The sequence below is a fragment of the Patiria miniata genome, unplaced genomic scaffold (assembly GCF_015706575.1).
Source record: "Patiria miniata isolate m_02_andy unplaced genomic scaffold, ASM1570657v1 HiC_scaffold_20, whole genome shotgun sequence".
Taxonomy (NCBI): domain Eukaryota; kingdom Metazoa; phylum Echinodermata; class Asteroidea; order Valvatida; family Asterinidae; genus Patiria; species Patiria miniata.
The window spans coordinates 15,767,843-15,793,236 of NW_024037059.1; the positions used below are offsets into that span (position 1 = coordinate 15,767,843).

At 38.9% G+C, this 25,394-nt stretch overlaps 1 protein-coding gene across 1 annotated transcript in view; it reads right to left on the minus strand.

The window, feature by feature from the left end:
- The window catches only part of LOC119727549 (TBC1 domain family member 19-like), a 35,543-nt gene extending 10,149 nt beyond the window's left edge, over positions 1–25,394 (minus strand). The window contains exons 1-9 of the mRNA XM_038199469.1: positions 25,321–25,394; positions 23,731–23,851; positions 22,398–22,470; positions 20,731–20,852; positions 20,549–20,623; positions 20,128–20,191; positions 16,163–16,323; positions 12,392–12,464; positions 6,577–6,728 (exon numbers count right to left, since the gene is read on the minus strand). Of these exons, the coding sequence (XP_038055397.1) occupies positions 6,577–6,728; positions 12,392–12,464; positions 16,163–16,323; positions 20,128–20,191; positions 20,549–20,623; positions 20,731–20,852; positions 22,398–22,470; positions 23,731–23,835 (825 nt within the window). The 5' untranslated portion in view covers positions 23,836–23,851; positions 25,321–25,394. The remainder of the gene's footprint in view (positions 1–6,576; positions 6,729–12,391; positions 12,465–16,162; positions 16,324–20,127; positions 20,192–20,548; positions 20,624–20,730; positions 20,853–22,397; positions 22,471–23,730; positions 23,852–25,320) is intronic.

Consider the following 25,394-nt stretch of genomic DNA (forward strand, 5'->3'; position numbering starts at 1 on the left):
AAATTTGTAAAATACACGTATCTCTTTGCAATAAATTGGATAGCTGTGTTCAAATACAGTAATGTGTGTTTCAATATACATGTATTTGTGATTAACGGCTTTATTATTTTAGTTTTTGACAAGTATTTTATGATTTAAGGTACGCATACATGTACCACATCCAATTACCAGCTTACTATAACAAAATTGTTTTGTTTAAAAACCAGCACCACGATATGGGTAAATGGAATTTTATTTTTTATAGAAATGAAGCAAGTGCTTTCAGAATAAACCCAAATAACAGTTTTCTACATTTAAATGTTATTATCTCGCCCTCGTGGCGACGGCTCTTACTTTCATAATTTGTACGTAAAACTTAAAGCATGCATTGTTGACGTCCCCCCCCCCTTTGATCACACGCAACGCTACCAAAAACAGAATGCCCGAAATATTACCGACAACAAATTTATTGTAATTGGTGAATCATTACCGATTTAGTTTATTTATAAAAAAAAAAAGAATTTTGATGTATGATCCATCGGTTTATTTTCGCAACCCCGGGTGACAATTGCAATTTAGTACAGACGCACGAAGCAATAAACTGTGGCAATCAACGGTACGCGCTCGTCGAATGTTAGCACCGCAGACTGAAATGTGAAGTCCAATCGCCGTTTTGTTATTTGCACATATAGTACGAGTGACGGGGGCACGGCGATGATCACTGTAAATATTTTTGAAAAGAAAGCCAGCGGGGTGCTACGGAACACCGGGAGCTCGCAAAGATAAACACCGACCAGTGGGGGCCGGGCGGTAATGCGAGTACGCCACGAACCGTCGCCAAGAAATGCCATCAATCAAACGGTGGATAACTCTTAATTACGAAACTGAAGTGAATGTTCCATGGGCTATACATGTATATGTAGTCCTTGGCTTGGCTATATTGGCATGATATTAGTTAGTTAAGTTAAAGAAACATAACCTAACTAACGGCAAAAGTCGCGTAATATGTACCTTTCAGGAAAGTACAGACACCTCATTGATGTGGTCAGTAGCATTTTGGTATTAGATTCTACTGCTGGAATTGAGCCAACACGACAACCCTAGTATTTTTTTACTGTCAACTTTGTATTTTTGTACCGGTATAGTGTTACACCAGTTAGTGGTTTAAGATCAGAAAGCTATATTAAATTACTAGAGCGTTAACTCCTCCTTCGCAGCGCGGAGATACTTTGAAGCCGTCCTGGGCACAGACATTTTGAATTCATGTGCGTGTTTGTAGAACATAATGAAATTAAATGGAATGATTTTGAAAGTGTATACTCTTAATGCAACGCGCAAGTACAACATACGCAAACAACTTAAGCACGTCATGACGGTTAAAGAACGTCATCAGCAGTGGATACACGCACGTGTTTGCGTTGTTTGCACAAAGCAAAATGAAACACCGTTTTCTGATTGCACATTTTGGTTTTTGGCCGCATCGGCTTCAATAACACACCTGTATAGAATACAAACGCAGATTTGTTAACAGCTGTACAAAACTGAGTTTTCCATAGGTTTGTGCACAAACATGGATGCACCTAGCAGGCATCACTTTGTACATAGAGTCAGCACTCTAGTAATTTAATAATATAGCTCTATGTTTTAGATACAACTTTAAAGGTATAGTCCATCATTTGTAATTTGTGCATTTTGTTCGTTTGAAGCTACAAAAGTGCTCAATATCCAAAGAAGGATGCTGAACAAACAATCTGATGAAGTTTCAGCTTAGCTTCAGCTGCATTTTTTTTAGAAAAACAACATTCTAGGATCTCAAATCAAAAGTTGCTGAATCATGTATTGAACTGGGCTTGAATTCAGCGTCCGAGACACGTTCTCACTGAGCCGATTGCAGCTACGCGATGCCACGCACTGATCCGACGAATTATAGCAACCGCGCACGCGTGTGCGTTGTCCCAATGCTTGCACGTGCTTTGCCAAATAACAAAACGAACTACTAATTTGAATTTCCTACGGTGCTTCTTAAGAAGCACCATTGGAAAGGCCTTTTTTTGTTGATTTCTTCAAAATGACAGCTTGCCAGAAAGAATAATTTCACAAGGAGTTTAGTCCCCTTACTATCTTTCAACCAAGTATGTTTTTCAACGATAATTACGCCAGTTACTTTTTGGATAGCTGCAAATGATGGACTCTGGCTTTAAGTCCCAATTGTTGGGGTGTGAAAAGTGAACATACGGCGACAGCACGTGTAGTTTTGGTTCACAGAGGCCCAAATAAACGAACAAATTCAAGTTTCATGTTTGATAGTAAATAATGACCCTTAATTGAGTAACAGGCATCCAGAGATTGAAGGGCCTTGTAAAAACAACAAAACAGTGCCAAATAGGTAATTTTTTCAAGAGCTGCAAGACAATGTCCTCGCTCACTACAAATCCAGCACTTCTCCTCTGAGTGTTTTCGTGATAGGTCCTTCGACCAATCTAATCTTGGCTGATCTTGAAGGCTACCGTAGGTTATCTGTCAAGTAATCCCAATCATACCTACAGGTGTGCTATAAATGCTACGTGTACCTAAAGACAATCCTTTGCAAGACTGGCAAGTCTGCTGCAAACAGATCTTTAAAGAAAAAATTGACGATTTCACGATACCATCTTGTGGATATGAAGATGCGATTCCCTAAATTTCTTTTTATGATTGTGATTGAATGATTGCCTCCATACATAAAGAGCGACGTCTTGCGAAAACATCCATTAACTCTAGACCTGGCCCAAAACAATAGTCACGAGAAATTTTCAGACGTGCTTGCTGACGAGCCAGCTCGTAGTAACCCGGCCTACATTAATTTATCAATCGCAGCACCTAAAGAACAAATTAAAACAACATCCATGCATGCACAACGCGTCATGATTACGGTAATAACTCTAATGTTCAGTTAAAAAACAATGGTGTACGGTTTCCCCAGCCTAGTCATTACAGCGTTTGTTACGATGGCGCGCAAAGCCTGTTTTATTAAAGGTATCAAGTTTCAAGCCCGGGTTGGCATTTGATGAAAAAAATGCAGAGGTACGGTGATATTAAAAACAGCTCGGGGCGTAGACGGAATGAAGGGGAGACGTGAACATGAGGAGGGGACGTTTGACTGGAAAATTGAAAAATCTGGCGTTGAAAATTACTTGGGTATGAAACGGCGATGGGTGGATGTCTGCCGGCATGTACTTAAATGCGTGGCTGACGCGTAATTGAACACGTATGCACGCATTCAGGGTTAGAGTGTGTGAGACGTGCGTCAAAACTTTCACGTCCCACAGAATGACAAAGACATTCCCATCAATGTAATAACTTTGTTATCACTTTTTTACATTTTTATTACTTTTTTGGACAGATAGAATCAGTACTGACAAAATATGCATGGGTGAAGGGACGAGAGTAACAAATATGACCTGAATTGTTACAGCATATTCTGAGGATCGGTTTAGTCATTCATGTGCTTCATGAAAATTCAGTGCAAAATGAACATTTTTATCTGTGAAAATCACTACAGATGTGTACGTAAACTTCAATTGTTGAAGTTACGAATTTTGCTTCACTTTTGTCTTTGCATGAAAAATATGCTACAACCTTAGCTTCTTACACTGAAAATAACAAATTTCCCCTTTCTTTCAGGTCAGAAAGAAAGACTCAATTTCTGAGACACAACCTCTGTAAACATATTTAATCATCTTTTCTATCTGCACTCTCTAAAAGAAGTACCCGAGGACACTCTTCACAGAACATCAACATAAAAAAGGATTAACAGAAATATTTCCCTCATGAGAATGATCATCCCATGTACAGAGTACAGCTTCAGAATAGATTTTCACAATTACTTGTCTGTAAGACGTAATAATGGAGGCCTAAAGATATTGTTTATCAGGCAGGCTACACTTAAAGTAATCAAGACATCAACGTTAACCGCAATATAACCTCTTTCTCTGCAAGATCACCAACCTAGAAAAAAAAGTGTTCGTGGTCTAATCCAAAAACGGGTTTGATGTGATTTGAAGGTAGATGCCTCAGGAGGAATTCGGTTAGGACATTTTGTCCAGAAAGAGTTCGGGAATGAGACAGGCAATAATCAGATCTTCTCAACTGGGATGAGGGCTCCCCAGCGAGTCCTTTTTCCACAGCGCGACAAGGTTATTGCGGGATAACGCAAATATTGTGGTAGCTTGGTTCTCCAATGACACCGGAGGGGAAAAAATTAAGGAACGCGCTGGATTGAATTTCAGGACAAATTCGATTAGGTTTGCAAATTCCGAAATGCAGAATTCACGTTGTATGTTTGCTTTTCTTTCCTGGAAAGACCGTGTACCGCTGTCTTAAACTGTTCAAAATGATTTTCGTCAAAAACTCAACCCAGAAATCTAAAATAAGCAAATGCCATGGGGAAAATCAATCTGTAAAGAGTCATTCATTAGATCATGGTGCTTCATCAGGGCCACACTTCAGACTGCAATACAAACTTCACCGCTAAAACACTCCGAAACTGTGTGAGTCATCGCTGAACGTCACACCACTACACTGACAACTAGATACTACTGGGCATCATACCTGTCTGTTTTTCAGAATTTGACACGCAGGCACTGCGCATGAATATGCATCAATTCAACATGACACTGGCAGAATATCACTTGACTTGCATGTCAAACACCAGCTTTTCTGTTGAGTGGCATTAAAGACTGAATTGGAACAAACTTCCTGAAACAACTGACAATCTCAAGTGGCTTTTACGGTCTTGCCTGGGGCAATTTTCCTTAAAAAATAAAAAATAAAACAAATCTAACTACAAAAATCTATCGAAGAAATACATGTAAACACCAAAGATACCGTACCAAGAGAACTTCAAAACAGCACCTGAAGGAATCAAATACATAGTTTAAAATGCAACAAAGTTAATCCGTTTTCTTGAATCTGTTTTTCTTCTTGTTTCGAACAAGAACAGGAGTAAACTCTTTACGTTTCTCCAACTTTCTCCATGTAGTTCTCTCAGGTTGAACGCAGAGTTTTTATGCAGTGCACGGGTGTTCTTAATTTTTTTCAGTGCAATTTATTTGGGGTGTGTGTATCTGTATATTGCTTGTTTTTTCTGGCTGGTCCGTGATTAATTTTTTTTAAATATATATTTTAAGTGTTTTTATGTACCCCGCATTTAACTGTTTACTATTTTTAGTGTTTTCTACAATTGTAATTTTTAAATGAATTGTACTGTATAATTGCTGGGCACCTCTGGAAAACAGTGTACCGGTACCACTGAGAGGTTTCCCCAGGGTAAATAAGAAATAAATAAACTTAATACAACCCTTAATCTCAATTTAAAGGGAATATACATCATTTGCTTTTGCTGTAATTTTCAGAAATGGATGGAATTGGGGGGTTGGAAATATAAAGCAAATATAGTTACACTGACTTTTTGGAGGTTTTTGGTTCGAAAATGCTATAAAAACCAAGAAAAACGATCATTTTCCTGTAGTCTGGTTCCCTGACTCCATATAAGAAGAATTAGAGCAGTTTACATACATTCGGGAATTGTAAGGTCAGGGAACCAGTCTAGCTGGCTCGTACCCGTTCATAGGTTTGTAATCGATTGCAAACAAGTGCAATGGTCCATTGGGGCCAGTATTTGAAAAAAAAGCCAGTTGTTTCCAACGCTGATCGGCCGATCAGCGTTGGAAATTGATACAAAAATACCACTTTTCTTGAAAATGACAGTATACCAGGTGCCATAATTTTACAGGATGCTTTAGACTGTCATTTACCAACATCCTATTATGGTATTTCGCAAAAACTTGGTAGTTTTATTTTTCGATGTTTGCAAATGTTGTATATTCCCTTTAAGAGTACATAAACATGTCCTCAACTAGCATAAAAAGCTGTACAATCTTACGAAGAACATTGGCATTTGAAGTCTATACTACTACGTGTATGCGTAGTTCCCAGTAAAGCACAACCATTATGCTGCTCGAGTGTACTCCTCTTCAAGTAAACAAAATCAAGTAGTTTAGAGAACCGGACAACATGTGCGCGAAGCAAGTCATCCGTAGTTTAAGAAAGGCCTAGTGCTCACCAAGGTGTTAACTGATTTGGTTCTGTGGAGAATTCATGGAACTCTGGAAAAACGTTTTGTCTTGACGTTAAATCAATGCCCATCTTCACGCATGCTGATTGGACCGACCGAAAGGGCATTCGTGTGCGTGTTGCAAAACCAAGTTATCGGATGATTATGTTTTCAAAACTGATGTTTTCAAAGAAATACAGTGTTAAGTGTCTGGTGTACGTTTACATGCAGGGCTTGCAACAACAATTGCATCTTTTTTGTACAGAGAATAAACTTAGTTTAACCAGAATGGATAGTATAAAATGAAAAGCACAGCAGTACTCAGAATGTAATAACACTTTCTTATACACGTAACAGCAGATAGGCCTACTGTCTTTACAAAAGCTGCCGAGACTATGTTCCTTCATGCAAAAATGAAGATGTTGCGCCAACATCCACAAATAGATGTTGATTAATTTCCTAAAATCAAGAAAGAGTGAATAAAAATAAAAAGCAGTACTCACGATATCATCAGTGGTGACGCCCAGCATGCTCGCCCACATGTCAGCTCGTAAGCCTCCCGGGCAGCCAGTCTTGGCATACTGCTGGGCCAGTGCCGAGTGGTTGGCCTGTAGGATCCTCCGACCCAAACGCATCCTCTCCGCGTCAAAGAGTTCTGTAAAGTAGGCATCACAAGACAGTCAAGGAATAATTAATGCATTCAGACTTGCAAGTTTTTACCAATGCACTAAAACTGTTTTTGCCAGGAGCAGGATAACGATTCCCGCATAATCATGGAAGTACCAACAATATTGAAAACAATTCCATTGTACAAAATGGCTCACTTGGGTGGGGACAACACACGAAGAAATATGTTTTACAAATCCAAATTTTTCGGCCTGTCACAATGTTGTTTATTATTCATTAAATATATCATTTTGAAGGGTTTGAGATTATGACGCCTAAAACTTTCACCTGTGCAACGTTTGCTCCCTGCCATAACAAAATAAAAAGTATTTTTGTTCAAAGTTTGAAGTGTAAGTTCTGGGGGGGAGGGAGGGAGGGTAGGACAAGAAGCTACACGCTCGGAGGGGTCACTGAAATTTTATGCAGCAGCCATCTTAGAGGCTTGTTTTGTTACAGGGCTTAAGTTCAGTAACAACAAATGAACACAAGGTCTATTTATGCCTCTCCCTGTGCGTAATGCCCACAGAAACACAGTTAGTATAACATCCACAGAAACACCCTGTATCCTACAGCGGGATGGGTTTGTTGTCATCGGCGAAACTACTCCCATAATCCCTGACTGAATCCTGTCTGACAACCGTAAAATCCCCCCAGACTTGGGACTCTGTCATCCCTGTAATCAGTCGTAGTCGCACGTAGTGAGTGATAACAAGGCAAACATCTTGCAAACACATGTGTACTTTCCTGAGCCTAATTCAGTTGCTTGTAAAAAGATACAGGTGGTAAATATTTGATGATGAATCTTTTTTTTTTTCGATCTAATCGTGCTTATTCCATTTACAGGACCTACGATTGCAGCTATGTTAAAGGTACTATGTTTGCTTTTGTTGTAATTTTCAGAAATGGATGGATTTGGGGGTTAGTATTTCATAGCAAATATTGTTACATTGACCTGTTTAAAGTTTTGTGTTCATAGATGCTGGAAAACCAAGGGGAAAAAAGTTGTTCTTGAGGTCTGGTTCCCTGACCCTACTTCGAACGAAATAGAGCAATTTACAGATGTCGGGAATTGTAAGGTCAGGGAACCACACTAGTTGGCTTGCACCTATTCACAGATGTGTAACTGATTGCAAACAAAATGTGGACCAACTTACTTTAGGAAATTGGGGCAGAATTTGAAAAAAAAAGTCAACGATGGTCGGCCAACCATTTTTGGATATTGATACAAAAACTCCACTTTTCTTGAAAATGACAGCACACCCGGTGCAATATTTTCACAGAATGCCTGAGACTATTATTCACTTACAGTCAAGTAAGGTATTTCATAATAATTTGGTAGTTTTGTTTTTTGATGTTTGCAAATGTTGCATATTACCTTTAAACAATGAAAACCTAAGAGATATATTGGCTATGCGATAAGCGTAGCGGCAGAACTCGATATCAACCCCAAATACAAAAAAAAAAAAGTAAGTTGATGTAAGTCAGATTTAAATAGCCACTAACCAATTTCTTTGTTGATAGTGCACATTAGGGTATTAAAAAGGGGACCAAGTTCAAAACCAACCAGAGTTATTTGATTAGTCAAAGTCTAACATTGACATTTGTGTAATTCTTCTGTAACATGAAATTGGTTCTCCCTCATTCAAAAGTTGAAGTAACTGCTTAAAATCCTAGCTACACTTCATCTCTGTAGCAATTTGTGCAGTCAAATAGAAGTTCCATAGGAATGGGTCCTTCATTAGTATCTCTTATTATCGGAGTGCAACCTTCTCACTGCATTGCTTCCACAATGTTTATTTCTTAACATAAACACGATCACCACCGAGTACATGAATCATCCATGCAAGGCTTGTCTGAAGTTGTCTCATTATGAAACCGACGAATGCAGCATCCATTTGGATCCTAGCTATCAGAGGAATTCTAAACTGGCATTTTGCTCTCTATGTCAACCATTCGCTAGTGCTTCGGATGTCGTAATGGCCAAATCTGTTTGCTCGAATCTCCAGCTGTTGTTTTCGTTTACAGAATTAGAAAGCATTGTGTTTGCGGTCCCCCTTAGTCTGGGGACCGACTGGAGAGTTTGGCAAGCCATTCAAATGGAGGAGATCAAATTTACGAGCTGGATGAATCGAAGGAGCTTCCTCCGTGTTGCCAATTTACTCCGGCGGAATCAAGCGGGAAGGAAACGACTCTTATGTTTGAATAACCATTGCTGCGTCTTGCCGTCCCATAGGTGGAACCAATTCAATTTGCTTGGAGGGAAAATAAAAATACATCAAAGTTGAGTGGAGGGAGAGAAGTGCATGTATCTTTATGAGGTACTTCCTGCCCCGACAAACTTTTGTTGACCTGGCCCTTCCCGAAAACCCTTTCCCCCTCTTAGCTTTACTCTCAGACCTATCCAAACTATTTGTTTTCAACGTTTGCAAGCACAACACACACCGTTGAACTAAGAAAATACCAGTAGGTCAAAGGCTCTTCAGTGCCACTTAAACTTTCTGGTCGTGTGCCTCTGTTTGAATACATCTCCTTTGAGCAAATATTGATCTTGATACTGTTACACGACGCTTAGCGGGATATTCATTGGTTCGTCCAGCTTTCAGTGCCACAAACAACTCCAGCCAAAAAAAATGAAAGCAGCAATCCAGACTGGATTTTTATTCATGGCAGAGGAAATTCAACATGGCAGCTTCAGATAAAGTCGGGATGGGAAGATTGGGGAAGTTAGAAAGATGTTGGATTTACTGTGAGAGTGCACAGATAATTGGGGGAAAATACAACAAGGAAAACAAAGTCTGTAACTGGAAGGCCAACAAAGTAAGACTCGATAACCTAGTTGGTATATCACTGGTATGATCATTATCTACAATCAACCAAAAAAGAAAGTCCTCCCCCCCCCCCCCTTCCAATACTTTTTTGTCTTACTCACCAACTACTGAGCACCCCTCGCTCAAATAACGACTGATCAGTACAGAAATTCCTTAGCAATCCAGCCATACTCTTTATTTGGCTTAAAGCAGTGCTAATGTGTACGAGTTTATGCAATTTATGACAAATGATACCGAAAACAGTTGCACTTTTGTATACGTGCAGGTTGTGGTTCACACTCACCTTGCGCGCATACAAAAGTGCAACTTTTTCTTCGGTATCATTTGTCATAAATTGCATAATCTTGTACACATTATCACTGTTTTGGGCCAAACAAAGAATATGGCTGGATTGCAAAGGAATTTCTGTACTGATCAGTCGTAATTTGAGCAAGATGTGCCGAGAAATTTTAAGTTAGGCAAAAAAGTATTAAGGGGGGACTTTCTTTTTTGGGTGAGTGTAGTAGCATGTTCGAATCAAACTTAAATCAATTATCTCGATTCAATTTTATTATTAAGTTATACATGTAGCAGCAAACCAGTTTGTCACCCCTTTTTGTGGTTTCTTTTTTAGTTTTGTCTTCTTTTTTTCTTTAAATTTTTTGATGGGAATATAATTCTTGGAGGTTTATACAATGACAAAATCAAAATGAAAATGTTTAATGCTGATTCCAAAATTTACCAGTTTAATTTGTAAACACTGTATGCTCAGTGTTTTTCCGAGAGCCCACAGGAAAAATAAATAACCAAGATTGGACAATATGTTTATTTGATTGAGGGATCAATTCATACTGTTAATTCCTGGAACAAAGGAATGTTTTGTTCCGAAGGAACACTACAAATAGATCGGCTATGTCCCAAACTTGGATATTTTTTATCTTCGTCATTCTGTTCTTTGTCATTTTGTGCTGATCTCTGCAAATTATTTACGAACATGACTATTTTGTTAGAGTGGTTTCATCAGTCAACCCAGCAAAGTAAACATGGTTCCTAGGGAAGCTTAAGCATGCAATTGTCATACAACGTAGAAAAAATAAGATATAAATTCATTACTTTTATAATGCTGAATGTCCGTAACGAAAAGCACTAGGGAATTTTTTGAATCATGCACAGAATTACAAGCAGTGTTTGCTTTATAAGAAAAACAACATTTCACTTACGGAAATACAAACAACGAACCAGTGTTTGTATAAAACCATAAAAGCAGTCATTTATCATTTGGAGTCTACTAAGTGCATGTTATTAAAGTAGTATTAACATAAACCCATGCGTAGAACTTTTCCACCGTTGAAAAATTAATCAGTTGCCCGTCGAAAATTCAGCTTTCTCCACAACGGGAAAATGTGACTACTAGTAATGACAAAATTATGAGAATACAGAAAATTAATTTCATGTGGAAACATTCCAGTTATATTTAAGAAGTTAGATTGCAAAAAATACAACGCGATGAACATTATGTACAGTGTATTTACTTGAAAGATTTTGTAAGGGCCACCTCAGCTTCCCCTCCCCCCCCCCCAAAAAAAAAAATCTATCATGGAACTTTGGTGTGGTCTGACAACAACATTGTGTGGTTCTTGTTTTGGAGAAACCAAGTTCAAAAGCTGATAGTATGTTTTTCTCCAGAAGTGCGTGTTTGGGTAAAAAAAAAAAGAGAAGAAAATTGTGTTTTAAAAATTAGATTATGCTTTGCAGCTGCTGGCTTTTATCTGTCATCATTTTCCTATTAAAAACCGTCAGTCTTACAAGATCCACGTTTTGCACGTAGCTGTGAACGTTATCTCGTCAACTGCCAGAGTGCGACTGACAATTATAGGCGCAAGGAACACAATTGGCTGTGTCTCATGCTTCCGGCTTGCGTTCATTAAATACGCAACTTCTATAGAGGCTCCGTAGGTGCTTGTCACCTCGGTGCATTTACGTCATCACACAAAGGGACTGTGCGCAGATAGTGGCAGTAACACTCTTGTTGTCAAACATCTAATGTTACTCTGCAGTCCAAGGCGTGTTTTCTCTGATAACAACAAATACGCGCAAATCCCTTGTGCTAACAGCAGACTTTCGGCATATCAGCGACGGTGCAGAAAGATCATGTAAATGCCACTTTTATATTTGTGTGTGCATTCTCAGGGAGCTTTTAAAGCTTCTGATGATTTCTGTTCAATAATGTGACATCTAGACCTGTAGTCAGTTGAATGGCACTTATTCTGTCAAGAAGTAGAAAGGAAATTTTGGAAGAAAACTTAAGTATGCTTCGGCTCCGACTGTTGCTATTGAGAAAGTTTCCTTTTCTTTGACTGAAACTTAAACCACCTTCACTCTTCATTTTAATGTTTGACACAACTGAATTAACACCAGACAGGAGTGGAAATGTTCCGGAAATTCGCTCACACAAGTTTAATAAAATGTAGCAAATTAGACCAGCTCGGCTGGAGGTACGAGCACGTCTGGCAACACTGACCTGGACATTTTCATAACTCTGTCGTGATTTGTGTTCCAAACAACCCCTTTGATCCCTAGCAGCACTTGAAAAGACGTGTCCGAGCCACAAGGGCCCTTGGGAGAGTTTTTACAATATTTACTCCCGGCAAATATTGCCAAGTCCTTAGGTGAACGGGGATATTCGTGTTTCTCTCAACGTGTCCTTATTAAAAACAAAAGAAGAACTAATATTGGGGAGGGGAGGGGTAAAGTGGTCATACATGTAGAATGTCGACAGGATGTTTAAATTTTGATGATTTTTTTTTATCAGAGGAGGGATGGGGTGATTTTGATTGGTACCCACCTGCTGAAGTATCTGCATGGTCATCTACTCCAGTCTGTGGGGTACCGGCTGAAAATTCCTTGTAATGCTCTCTCTGAGGACATAGAAATACAAATTAAAAATTAACCAATGCTGTCTTCAAATTGTTTCCTCTATACTGATGAGTTACTAAAGGATGTCACTTCCGTCACTATGCATTCTTTTTGGGCTTCCAACAATATCATTGTAATCATGAACTTCCCCAAAAAAAACTGAAGCATAAACAGTGAAACTTACTACTTCCTGAATGTTCTGGAATTACATAAGAACAGGATTCTTAATCTTAATTTCAATTAAATCATTACTTATCATGTGCCACTTTTTTTGTTTCGTCTCAATTAAAAACCCTTGCATCAACTTATGTAATGCTAAAATTAAGCAATTCAATCATTAAAAATGTTTGTTTGTGTGGAGACACATCCAGTTTAACTTTTGGAATTGATCGAGTTAGGACTCTTAGTTTGTCAGGACAAGTGAAGTTCACTATCTCTCGGGGTCACTGGAGATCATGTGTTAAACACAGTGTTGTAATCGAGACCTCCATGACAAGAGTCAACTTAATAACTGACAAGCTACTGAAATAAACTGTGACAAGAGCATTCTTTTGTCATTGGCTGTCCCTTCTTGCCTGTGGCCCAATTTGTGATTTGACTTGTGATTGGCTTGTGATTAGCTTGTGATTGACTTGTGATTGACATACAATTTACTTGCGATTGGCTCATGATTGGCTTGTAATTGACATGTGATTGACTTGTGATTGACTTGTGATTGGCTTGTGATTGACTTGTGATTGACACGCAATTTACTTGCGATGGGCTCATAATTGGCTTGTGATTGACCTGTGATTGGCTTGTGATTGACATGCCATTGATTTGTGATTGGCTTGTGATTGACATGCGATTGACAATGTGACTGACTTGTGATTAGCTTATGATTGGCTTGTGATTGACATGCAATTGACTTGTGATTGGCTTATGATTGGCCTGTGATTGGCTTATGATTGGCTGGTAATTGACATGTGATTGGCTTGTGATTACCACTCAAACCACCTCAAACACCGATGGGCATTTGTCCCAGCTGACAAGTTTGCATGTGAACTTAAACTTATAATGCAACCTAAGCTTGACGCCTATAGCCAGCCTACTTCCCTTGCTTTGTCACACAACGTAATATACATTTGTGGGGAGTTTGATTTTTAGTTATCTCTAAATTTAGGAAGTCTTCAAGTCGCACTTTTACTACAGAGGTGGTCTTAATTAATATTTTTTTTTATTGTTTATTTTTTTTAGCGTTTTTGGATAACGAAGTGAACAGTTCTTTTTTTTTATTATAAAATATTGGATTATTTTTTAAATAATAAATAATCCAATATTTTATCTTCTACAATCCATTGTCTGAATGAACAAAAGTAGCCCCCGAAATCAATCCTCTCTGCTGAATGAAATGTCTTCAGTCTCTTGAAATACTGGATTGGCAGCTGGTTCATCACTGTTTTTATACAGTAGCAGTAGCCTTTAGATGATTCCTGTTTATTCCTGAACATGTTATTACCAAATGTCCAGCCCAAGTCCCACCCACACAAATATACAACCACCATCAAACATTAACAATATGTCTTCTACGCTAATCCACTTAAAAGGTTTGTTCATAAACACGTGTATCCAAACAGATATCGTCAAGCACTACTAGCAAAGCCAGTGTTTGATGGGCTTCATGGCTAATGGCACGCTTTCTGACAAACAAGTTGTCTAATTCATGATATTGCCATCTACTCATGTCTTTTGGTGATTTAATCGGAATCTAGCTGAATAATTGACAAGGAGATATGTTCATATGTGCCGAAAAGGTTGGCACGTTTCCAAGAAGATCAATCAATTGTACCAACTGCCGAGATTGATATCTCAAATCTCTTGCTTTGCAGGCCAAGAATTATATCTTCCCGAGAGGCAGTTTCAACCGCAAGGAGGGACTTTGGATTTGTAAGTATAACACACATTTCACTATTCTATAGACTTACTATCTTTATTTCTAATAAAGTATCATACATTGTGCAAGTGTGTTGTGTAAAAAAAAGCTTGGTCCACTAAAAAGTTCTTTTTATATTATTACCCTTGACTGGTAAGTTTAAAGTGATTCTTACAGCCACTTCAATAGTTTTGGCACAAATTTGGCTGGACTGTAGCTGCAGATATACAACATCTAAGGTCATTATCCCTGGTGAATATTTATGAGCCAAAAGGCCTTATTTTTGGTCAAAGTTCAACTTGATCAGAGAGATTTAAAAGACAAAAACTTTCTGCCTCGCACAGTTCAGCTTTGTGGCAGTATTAAAAGAAACATGGGTAGAAAAACACATTTTCTTCTATTTTCTGGTGAAAAAGCTCTTTTGTGATGGCGTGAATGCCGAGTGAAGAAACCCATTCCCTTCTTGTACAGAAACTGACTCTAAGACTGAGGATGTTTTCATTCTTTCTTAAGAACATAATTACATGAACAAAACCCGTAACCCCAGCGTAAATTGCACAGCATGAATTCTAATTATTAGGACAATCATGTGTTTTTTTCCGCTATTACTCTAGGGGCTCTGTTTCTAGACAGATCAAGAATCAAATTAGAGGTACTAATCTTCACAAACCACTGTTAATTGGATTTGCAGATGGATTTGAAGAACAGTTTCTTTGTGAGAAAGGACAATTTATGGATACAAACGTGAGAGCGGTTTCGTGTTAGTTTACAAATTTCAAAGGAAGGGGGGATATAACACGGCCTCCACGAATGTGTGTCTCTATTACACCATGCTATCTCTCAATACAGGGAGCACTTTCCTTCATTTTTTGTCGCCAATTATATTTGTCTTTCAGTCATTGCTGAATTTTCTTTGTGGAAAGTTTCATTGTTGCCCCCCCCCCCCCCAAAAAAAACAGTTCAGAAAAGTTTGAGCAATTTCTTGAAGTGTCAAACTACTTTTGACGTTATACTTTTTAACCTAGAGAATACATTTAGCAAAATTCAATATGACATTTCACATCAATGATATGTGTTAATGAGAAAATTCCAGAGAGTATAGTGTGCAAAAAAATTATAGATATTTTTATGAGCCATATAAAGCATGGCAAACAAAATATGGCATGCTTATGCCTGGGTTTGAAGCAGAGACTATGCCGAAGTGCGAGTGAGGTTTTATCATACCTGCCTCCCAGCATTCAAACAAACGTTTCAAATAAAACTGCTACAAAATGTTTACTGACTGGAATGACCTAAAACGTACAAAACAAACAAATGTACAGGGCCTGATGTTCTGACACATTACTTTCACTCTTGGTTGTTTCTCCAAGAAATACCTGCAGGCTTGAGAAATGAGAAAAGCTTCAAGGCATCTCTAGGAAAAGAGACACACAAATAGAAACAAGACACATTCTCTGACTTTTCTGGGCATAAACAACCCCCTCGACAAACTGAAGTGGACAGGCATCACATGTCCAATTCAGACTTTCAAGTTGAAAAGGTTTTACAGTTTTCCTTTTCGGATAAAACCAAAATCATGATGGAATTTCACCAGAAAAAAAAACATGTCGTCTTTTGATAGCCATCTGTGAACATGGAGCCCCCTAAAAAAATTTCAAGGGCCAATTTGGAAAGCAAACACGGACTACAGGGAGCACTGATCGCAAACGCCGAGACGTCGCTTAGAGTATGTCGTGCTGCGGATTTGTAAGGCTCTGTTGCTTATCAGTGGGTGAGGGACGTACGTACCAGCTCATCCAATGTGCGGACTCTAAAGGGCAGCTGGACGAGTCCCCAGCTCTGGGAACCGCCCACAAACTGGTTCCCCGTGGCGCAGTTGGGATTCTTCAGTGTGATCAGCATGTCCAGGAAGTCTTTAGGGGCGTACACCGGCCGGAAGGCACTCAGATCTGTTGGCAGAGGAGGGGAAAATTTTACTCTATAAATGTGCGATATGAAAATGCATCCTCTGTGCATGATCCCTGATTGTGATTTCATAAGTTCGACATATTGCTTATGTCATTAAGTAACTGTGGCTAAAGTCTTTCCCAGTGACAGTTTTTGGGTGTTAAAACTATCCAATATTAACAGTTTTGGGTGTGGCACTCAAATAAATGGTTGTCCAACTTAAAACAAAATTTTTTCCAATGTGTGGGTGACAGTAGGTTAAAACAGTGCAGCGTGTAGTACAGGTGTTTTTTAATTGTTTATAAATCTGGAGACTCCATTACATGAAATCGATTGACACAAAACATCTGAGGGAACGTAATTATTTGTATGCAAATTGACAAGTGCAGGGAGACAATTGTTCCATTTTCTAATTGAAATGTTGCAATACAGTGTTTTCCATCTTTTCAAGGATGCCGCCATTAGAAAAGAATAAATCAATCATTCAAATGCTGATTATATATCACAATTGTCTTTCTGGAGAAGTGGCATCTGTTCTTGTTCGTAATGATGTTTCATATTGATATCATATTTAGTGATGCGTGACATAAGAGAAACTTTATGAAACAGTTGAATCATAATTCTAAAATGACGACATTTTTTTTCAGGGACTCAAAATTGTGTGCTAAAGATTTTATTTCTTCCTATGTGTGTGAGTTTGTCTTACAGTCACTATGTGGACTTGTGAACAAAAGATGTCCACATTATGCAGGTTGTGTTGACGTGAAGTGGACTAAGCAATGTCCACATAACATTTTGCCCTCTCTGGAAAACAGGTTTAGAGGCAGTTTTGTGTTAGGTGTATCTGTGGCAAAATGAAGAGAAACACTAAAGAGGATCATAGGAAAAAGTTGGATTGAAAGTGTTTTCACAGTGAGAGTAAAATGATTTTTTTCCGAAACCAAGGGAATGTCCACACTAGGTATGTAACGTAAACGTGTGTGTGTGTGTGTGTGTGTTTTGCATCAAGGACACACATGTGAATCAAAACCAAGTAATTGAGGACAGGAGTCAAATCGAGGATGTCCTCGATTAGAAAATCTGTACAAAACCAATGGGAATTGTTGCAAAAAAGTTAGTCTAAACAAAGATCGATGAAGAGGAACAATAGAAAATCCTTGATTTACACCATAAATAAATGTGTGGGTTTGATCTGATACACTGTGCCCTCTGGAGACGTGCACACAATAGGGAACAAAAGATTGTATACGTCTCCACAGGGCAATTTCTATAGATGAATACGTCTCCACAAGGTTTTCACCAAATAGATTTATGGATTTTACTCAAAAACTAGGAATTTCCAAGGTGGGTTGATCCGTCGCAAATGGAAGCGTTTTAGAAAAGGGATATTAAGTCCGAATTTCAGCCAAGGAAATTAATTCTGGTTAAAATAAGAGCATTTTGAAACTTCACTTTCAAACTCGAAAACTTTACTACACGAGAACAAAGAAATGTCTCCACAGTGATACAAATTTCAGTATGTGTGTGTGTGTGTTAGTTTGTTTCTGCATTCAATTGGGGACGTTGAACAATAGAGGACAATAGGGTCCCCAATCTCTGAGAGGTCCCCAATTTGGATTCGTGTACAAAACATATGGGAGGTCTTCCCAAAAAGTTAAAGTACAAACAAAAGAGGGACAATAGGGGGTCCCTGACTGCAGGCAAATACACACTTGGGTGTGTGGGGGGTTTTTTGGTTAGTTTGTTTTTGCTTTTGTTTTTTGCTCACCAGAAGAGAGCACATTTCAAGATGCTTTCTAAATTGTTCCCAAGATGTTGAGTATTTTGACATAGACATGGATTTTGTTCCAGAGTTTCAACAAATTGACATCGGGGAGTTCATGCAGCAGTGGTTTTCCAAGAGGCAGAAAGTGATTGGAAACTTGCATTAGCTTAAACATGTTCAAATAAACCTGGCGTACAAATTTGACTTGCTGGGACAGTGCACAATTGTCGACGGCTTGCCTAAACAAGCATTCACACCCCCACACAAAGCGAAATCAATTTATAAACTAAACAGATTCCATTCTAGCTGAAATCTGACACCTCACAGATACACATTAAAAAAAAAAAAATCTCCAAAATGACTGTTTTTCTTAATGCAAGATATCCATTTAGCCGTCGCTGGTTAAACACTCTAGACAAACATTGGAAGGGCTACTAATTTCCGTCTTTCTGCGGCGCAGCGTTTGAATTCATTCGCGTCAACACCTCTGTTGCTGATTGTGCGAATGCACGAACCATTCGGAACCCTGGACAAATGCACTTGCCGCTACAGCTGTGTCTGGCATTGGTGCACTCTCGGCTTCACTTCACATTCAGATGGAAATGTAAAAATGTGAACTCTGAAACTCCGTCTTGAGTACATTCAATGCTTGAAATTAACGTCGGTAAAGGGCGAAACTCAATTTGAAATTTGCATCCACGATGCAATACGTCATCGTACAAGTCTCTAACCGCGGTACTTTCTATACCATAAGTCTTCTTTAATCTTGTTTTAATTTTTTGTGCTGGTCCCTGAGGGTCAGTCTAGTGTCCTGACTCTCACTAACCGACTGACTGTCACTTATAAATTAGACTCCTCAGACCAAAATGTCTGTGACTAGCTTTACTAGTCTCACCTCGTCTTGTTTTTTAATGAAGTGCATTTCATGTCATGCAATTCATTCAGATCTGAGAATGCAGTCTAAGTAACAAAATACAAACCGCCAACTACATGCATGAAAAGAATAAAGTTAGGCCGTCATCCAGATGAATCATCCATCAGTGAATGTACTATTCGCAAGAAAATAAGCCATCACAAGGCTGACTGAATCCGTTTGATTAACTTTATTAAAATGAAACGTTATAACCAGCACTAATTCTCAAGACAAAACAAACAGCACAGATCACGAACACTAATACATTGACTGATGCTACACTTTGGATACGGCAATCTCTGTAACATTCACACAGAGTTCTTAACGAGAATCGACGTTTCTGTTAGAAACCTAAATCCTCTGAAATCCTCTTCCACATTTTCTGCGTTTTTGTCTTTCAAGGCCCATTAAGTCCCCCGCGCAGCCAAAGTGATGTTCTCGAGTTCTAGTTTGGAAAATCTGGGTTAAATGCACTTTGCGGCTGGCAGAAAATATAAATTGTTCAATTACATCAGCCTGAAAAAGTAATGAGCAGCGAAAACACTCCACGTGTCGAGTGCTTTGCAAGCCCCCGCAGTTTGTCCGGAAATCTGGTTGTCGAAATCTATTTCAGAAGCGACAGATCCCCGATCACTTTAATCAGCGCTCGCCGAGTGAGCTGGATGTTTCGCGAGTGTAGCATTGATGGGAGAACATGCTGTGACACGGGAAAGAAGAGAACTAGGGATGGGGATATTTTGACAAAGGCAGGACATTTTCAGATTTTTATTAAGATGGTTTTGTTTCTCAGCAGGGAGTCATGACAGGATGTGACTTTGCTTCATGTTGAATGTGTTCTGGGTTTTCTCATGTTTGCTGCTGTGATAATGTTTGGGAGCTGATGGTTATACGAAAATACATTGATATTACGGACTCAAGATTACTCTAACTTGGTTAAACTTAAGTCAAATTCATAACAGAAATGGGCACTAAAAGTTGCTGGCAGCATTTGATGTCCGTATGGTGCATGTTTCTTGTTTAAAAAAATGGTAATTTTTTCACCCAATTTCAATTAATTGCAAATTGAACACTGACAGAGACAGATTGGTTGGGGGCGGGGCATAGTGTAGAAAGTAGGCGGATACTCACCAGGCTCTTCTGCACCGAGTTCGTTCCATCGTCCTCTCAGCTCTTTTTGTTCCGCAAGAGGTCTCTGAAAAAGGTTCAAAATTAAAGTTGTTTTCATTACGTTGCATATTTAGGTTATTGTGCAATTTTTAACAAAGATGCTGATGTTGCTAGCATCGTGACTTTGGGCGTGATCCCTGGCTGCACGGCATATACGGGTTATGGCCTCTGACTAGCACCCCTGAACAAAAACACTGACAAAATTGGGAATCGCCAACATAGGGCTGGATAGCTCAGTTGGTAGAGCACCGGAACGGCAATCCAGAGGTCGCAGGTTCAAACCCCGCTCCAGTCAATTTCTTTGTTAATCTTTTAGAAAATTAATAATGAACATAGCAAGTTGGAATGCGATGACATTAAATGTAAGGTGTAAGCACCTCACCTTTCTGGCTAAGGGAACAGACAGCTCCGTGCACATGCTGTTCAAACTCTTCAGGATACGCTTCTCCCAGGTAGTCTGCAACATAAGCGCATCAAATTTTGCATCAATTTTAAAATCAATCGCACTGGGTCAAGTTTTGGTGTATAATTTCAGCGTACGTACTGCTCTGGTGTTAAACCAACCTGTGCCCTTCTGATGTAAGCTAGGGATTCCTTCGCCTGGTCTGATGGGGTGCTGGGGTGGGGTCTTTTGGGGTAGTTCAGCAGGTGCTTATACACAGCATTGTGGAGCTTACGTTCCCAGCCTGTGCAAAATATTGCAAAAAATGAAAGTAGTAGTGCTAATTCAAACACTAGTAATGTTTATCTTTTATGCACCTGCCTACAAAATTGGACAAAAACGTATCCTAACACAAGTTCTCCATTGTTTCTTCAGAAGGGTATACTCAAATGCAACAACTAGTTTTGAAACCACTGCAGATAATGGATTTTGTACTAAAATAAGAAAACTTGACTAACTTTTCAGTGCATTTATTCTGTTCATGAGGGGGGAATAAAGTAAACAAATTACAACATATCATCAAGAAATGTTCAAAGATCTATTCCAATGTTACAGCAGCCAATTTTACGAAATTTTACCCCATGGCGTTAGTCCACTTGCGCCACAGTTTATTGTAAGTTGCGCAACATTTCATGCTGTGTAACATTTCAGTTATGACAATTTCACAAAAGTTTCATAAGTTTTATTAGTTGCGTGAGTCCGCGACTTGCGCAAAAAAAATTATGGTGCAACTTGCACAATTTTAGGTGGCTTATGTTGTGGCGTAGCGACTAAAATTACCTATTTTACCAGCAAATCGTGATCGTCGTGGAGTCTGTTATTGCACAAGTTATCAAGGTTGATGATACAAGACACTCACAGTTTTGTGTTTACTTGCGACAACATTTTTAGAGTTGCCGCACGATTCCGAAGAAAGTCGGACTAAACTATTTTCAAAATGGTGGGCAGAGGTGACTCAACGACTATTTCGTGAATGAACAAACTTGTACAAAAACAGCCTTTGTATTAAATGATATTAATATCCTTGTCCAAGATGTTTAGATTCTTTAAAACATTGCGCAGCTACGCTACGTTTCCTGAAATCGATCGTAAGTTTATTGCGCAGCAGCGCAATAAATTTGTTGCATAAGTCCTACACATGGCGTAAGTTACGCAGTGTTTTGTGAAATCGGCTGCAGCACATACATGTATAAAAAAAAGTGTTACAAAGTATGAATTACATAACAAAAGAATGTAATCAATGCGAGGCAGAACGCCACTCCTAGGGCGTGTTTTCGCAACCGTGACCAGAAACATGTTTGTGACGTCAAAACGGTAACCAGGAACATGTTTACGCAGGCGCGAGAAAACGCAGAACCAGAAACCGTCATTTGCCGCACGCGCGCGCATAATAGCAAAGTATTATTTGAAGTAGCAGACGACATCGTTGACAAACGACAATCGTCATTTTCACTCACTTTACAGGCCACCATTTGGTATGTTTCCACCACTGCTGCCCTTTCTTTTCACATTCTAGAAGAAAGTAACCTTTTTGGTTCGCTGCATGCAGGGAATTCATAATGCGCTAATGTTTGGGACGACAAAAATATCGTCTGCTTACGTTTTAGTATTTTCCGCCATTTTGAATCTGTGATTACCAACTCCAACCTTCGGTTCTCGTTTGGTCGAAACAATGACGTCACACAGCCATAACCGAGGACGAGAAAACGCCTGACCAATGACCAAAGCGGAAACACGTTTCTGGTCACGGTCGCGAAAACACGCCCCTGATTATGTAATTTGTCTGTACCTGTTTCGTTGAGGCCTTGGCTCACTTGCTCCTGTAGTGTCGATATCTCTACACTCGGTTTGGCTGCCTGTGCCTATGACATGCATGAAGACAAAAAATCAATAAGGTTGCGAAAATGATGAGTTACTTATTGATTTCAAAACACACATCTGGTATTTATCCTGGAGACTGTTCACAGAAGAATACAATTGTGCCCATTTGTGTGATCCATTCATCAATAAGTTGCTGCAAGGTTTAATCAGCAGCCAAGGTTATGGCCAGTCAGTCACAATTTTTTGTAACAAATGTAAGGTTGTGAGTAGAAAATGTTTGTAGTTTGATTTTAAAGAGGTTGTGGAATGCTCGAAGACATTTCCGTCATTTCTTGGGTATATGTAGCCTAAGGTGTGATGAAATAAAAACGACTATTGTTTCTGTCATGAAATGAGTACAAAGGGTACTTTTGAGAGCTATTTTTCAGGTCCTGTTTCGACCCGAACGTGCAATTTGTGTAAAAGTCGTCGTTGCGGGCAGCAAACAAAATACAGTAAATCGTGACGTAATAAACAGGACTTGTTTATGCTACTCTGCATCGGGAGTCCTGTTTATTACGTCACGATTGACTGTGTTTTGTTTGCTGCCCGCAACAACGACTTTTACACAAATTGCACGTTCGGGTCGAAACAGGCATGACAGGACTTGAAAAACAGCTCTCAAAAGTACCTTTTGTACTCATTTTATGACAGAAACAATAGTCGTTTTTATTTCATCACACCTTAGGCTACATATACCCGAAAAATGACGGAAATGTCTTCGAGCATTCCACAACCTCTTTAACCTTTAAAAAAAAATACTCAGCCATACACCTGTCTGCCATGTGGCCAGGGAACACGCCCAACGAGTGACATGATGCTAGCAACATCATGAATTCTGCAAACCCGGGAAATGGACATTTGTGATCAAGTGGGTAGCACAGTAGAATCAACATTGTGGGTTTGGAATCCTCACTTATTTGAATATTCTGCCATTGCATACAAATTTAAAGACCAATTTAAGATTCAAATTTGTTTTCAGTTCTGCGTAAGTTTTCAGATCCTGAGATTAAGTAAGAAATTAGGAAACTAACAAGACAACTATTCAATTATAAAATATCATACTTAGAGGAAAACAAATTTGGGGCCTGTGATTTGTTTTTTCAGTTTTAACAGAAAAATGAACAAAATTACGCAACTGAAATGGAAGATAGCTTTAGATATACACACACTTCTCATTTCTCTGTTTGTTTAGGCCTATATGAGCTCTTATTTACGTTAGCCTACTTGAATGCCATAAATCCCCGCGTGTGGTTTTATACCTGAGCTGCCCTTTTCAGCTGGAAATAAAGGCGTGATTTGCGGATCTCCTGAGCAATGTAGGCAACCACGACGGATTGTTCCTCCCCATCTAGATTAACAGCCATGCCACTCGCTAGAAAACTGCAAACCAGAAGAGAAATTAGGTAAAAATATAGAAACTATAGTCTACAGTTTCCCCCAGCGATTAAAAACGCAGAAAACAAAAGGCAGCACTTGGATATTTGACTGTGAACTGGTCCCCGATTTATTTCCTTGTTGAATAGGCACTGAAATGAACATGAACAGTGACTGTTTTGGCGACTTGGAACTTTTTACCCTGACCAGAGTTTATTTTTTTGTAATTTTTATTTTTTTTTTTAAATAAGATTTTTTTAATTTAAATGAGATTGAACAAACAATAACAATGAGTGGCGCAACCTCGTTTCGAAATCTTGACACCGCGCTTGTTGGTTAAACACGTAATAAATTTATCCCAACTCGAGCCACATGTTGCTCGAGTTGGGATAAATTTATTATATTACATTGCGTACTTGCATAGGTGCACATGCACAGAGGAATGCCAGCGGAAGAACGCAAAAATATGCCGGAGAAGTTCACGGTTCTTCAAACACTTTGAATACAAAATGGAAGGAATTCCATGCATGGACATCACTCATTTTTCCCTGCAGTGACCTATCAGCCATCAGAAAGCCATAACATGTCCTAAAAAGTCAAATTTAGCAGGGAAGATATTGAAGCATTTACTGAGAAAACACTTACAATTTTTTTAGACCAGTCTCACTCTCATAGGGTTTGTGCACAGACTGTCAAGTGATGTACAGGTATGGAATTCTTTCCTTCAAAATTAGGTCAACTTTACTCACCAACAGAATCCAGATGAAACTTTCCAAATTGAAAAATTTGTAGTTTTTAATGTGAGGGCTCCTTTGGAAAACAATTTTACACTGAAAATGGACTACCCTTGTAAAAGATTACGAAATACAATTAAATAAAAAAGAAGTTAGACCTAAATTCCCTATACGGGCAAAAATTCATAAGAATAAAGATCAATTATTTTCAGGCACAAATGTTAAGGTCTGTAGTTTCTCAAATTTTCTTACCAGTACAACACATACCAGGCACTCAGCATAATGTCATGTTTTGTCGGTTCTTTTATTAGTACAAGTGCTTTTAACACTAGCCTATCGTTTTCCAAATCTAACGTTACCTAGTACTGTGAACGGAAAGATTCCCATATCTGGCCATCAGTAATTTTTCCCTTAAATGACCTATCAGTATCACCCATCAGAAAGTGACAATTAATATGTCCTAAAATTAAAAAGTCAAAATTAGCATTTATAGCAAGGACAAATTTTGAATTTGTACTGAGAAAACACTTAGAAATTTTCAGACCAGTCCCATAGGGTTTGTGCACAGGGGGTGACAAGTGATGGCCTGATATGGGAATCTTTCCCTGTGAACTCATGAGACATGAACTGTCCGAAAACTGGGCCGATATGTCAAATATCGATTTTGGCAAAGTGTAGCTACGGATATCCATTTTTCTCTCGTATACTCTATGTATAGCTAAGACAGTATTTGTTCCATACCTGTCAACTTTAAATACATCGATGTCGACACCAATTTCCTGATTTTGAGAATTGTTCTTGTTGCACAGATACGG